This window comes from Opisthorchis viverrini (assembly GCF_000715545.1).
Source record: "Opisthorchis viverrini unplaced genomic scaffold opera_v5_367, whole genome shotgun sequence".
NCBI classification, from domain to species: Eukaryota; Metazoa; Platyhelminthes; class Trematoda; order Opisthorchiida; family Opisthorchiidae; genus Opisthorchis; species Opisthorchis viverrini.
Genome location: NW_008752027.1, coordinates 474,097 through 474,693, shown reverse-complemented (window position 1 = coordinate 474,693; position 597 = coordinate 474,097). Strand labels below are relative to the sequence as shown.

Below are 597 nucleotides of genomic sequence, written 5' to 3'. Positions count from 1 at the left end.
CTCGGGTTTACGAACTCCATAAAGCCCACTAAGGAATACCGGGCTAGTGAGGGGTCGCACAATACGTGCTAGTATAATCCAGATTACGGTTGTACCGTTGTTGTGCAGCTTCATCCCATCTACATTCATATGAAAACGGATAATATGAGGCTGAAGTGGCAAGTACATCGGCACAACCCGGCGAAGCCCGTTCGCAAAGCTCAAGTGGATGTATTCTCCTGAAGGGACTTCCCTAGTTGGACATGACCGGGGTGTTCTCATCAGTGTCCGCGCGTCTCGAGGCAGTTCAGGAAGCTTATGATGCCATGATACAAGCAGGCGATTCACGGTACTGAAGGGGGCATTGGTCAAAATCATCCAGTCTCGGAAAATGTCCGCCAAACTAGGCTGGAACATATTCTCCTCTTCATTATCCGCCTCATATTGTTGTTCATCTAATTAGAACATTAGTAATCTAATGGCATTTTTACTGTGCTCTAGTGAATCTATCTCCTGATCTGCGCTGTGAAAGTCGCGTCAGTCCATCGAATTGGGTAGTTGTTCCAAGCCTAACTCTCTAGCACGCTTAAGTTTGCGGTTAAGTGTCCACCTTGAAAT

The 597-nt window shown here is 46.9% G+C and overlaps 2 protein-coding genes across 2 annotated transcripts in view; one reads left to right on the top strand and one right to left on the bottom strand.

The window, feature by feature from the left end:
- Positions 1-597, top strand: part of T265_10457 (hypothetical protein) — a gene marked incomplete at both ends in the record, with an annotated part of 13,776 nt that overhangs the window by 5,856 nt on the left and 7,323 nt on the right. The gene's annotated exons all lie outside the window — the stretch shown is intronic.
- Positions 1-597, bottom strand: part of T265_15155 (hypothetical protein) — a gene marked incomplete at both ends in the record, with an annotated part of 21,795 nt that overhangs the window by 14,003 nt on the left and 7,195 nt on the right. The window contains one exon of the mRNA XM_009176833.1: positions 328-434. Within this exon, the coding sequence (XP_009175097.1) occupies positions 328-434 (107 nt within the window). The remainder of the gene's footprint in view (positions 1-327; positions 435-597) is intronic.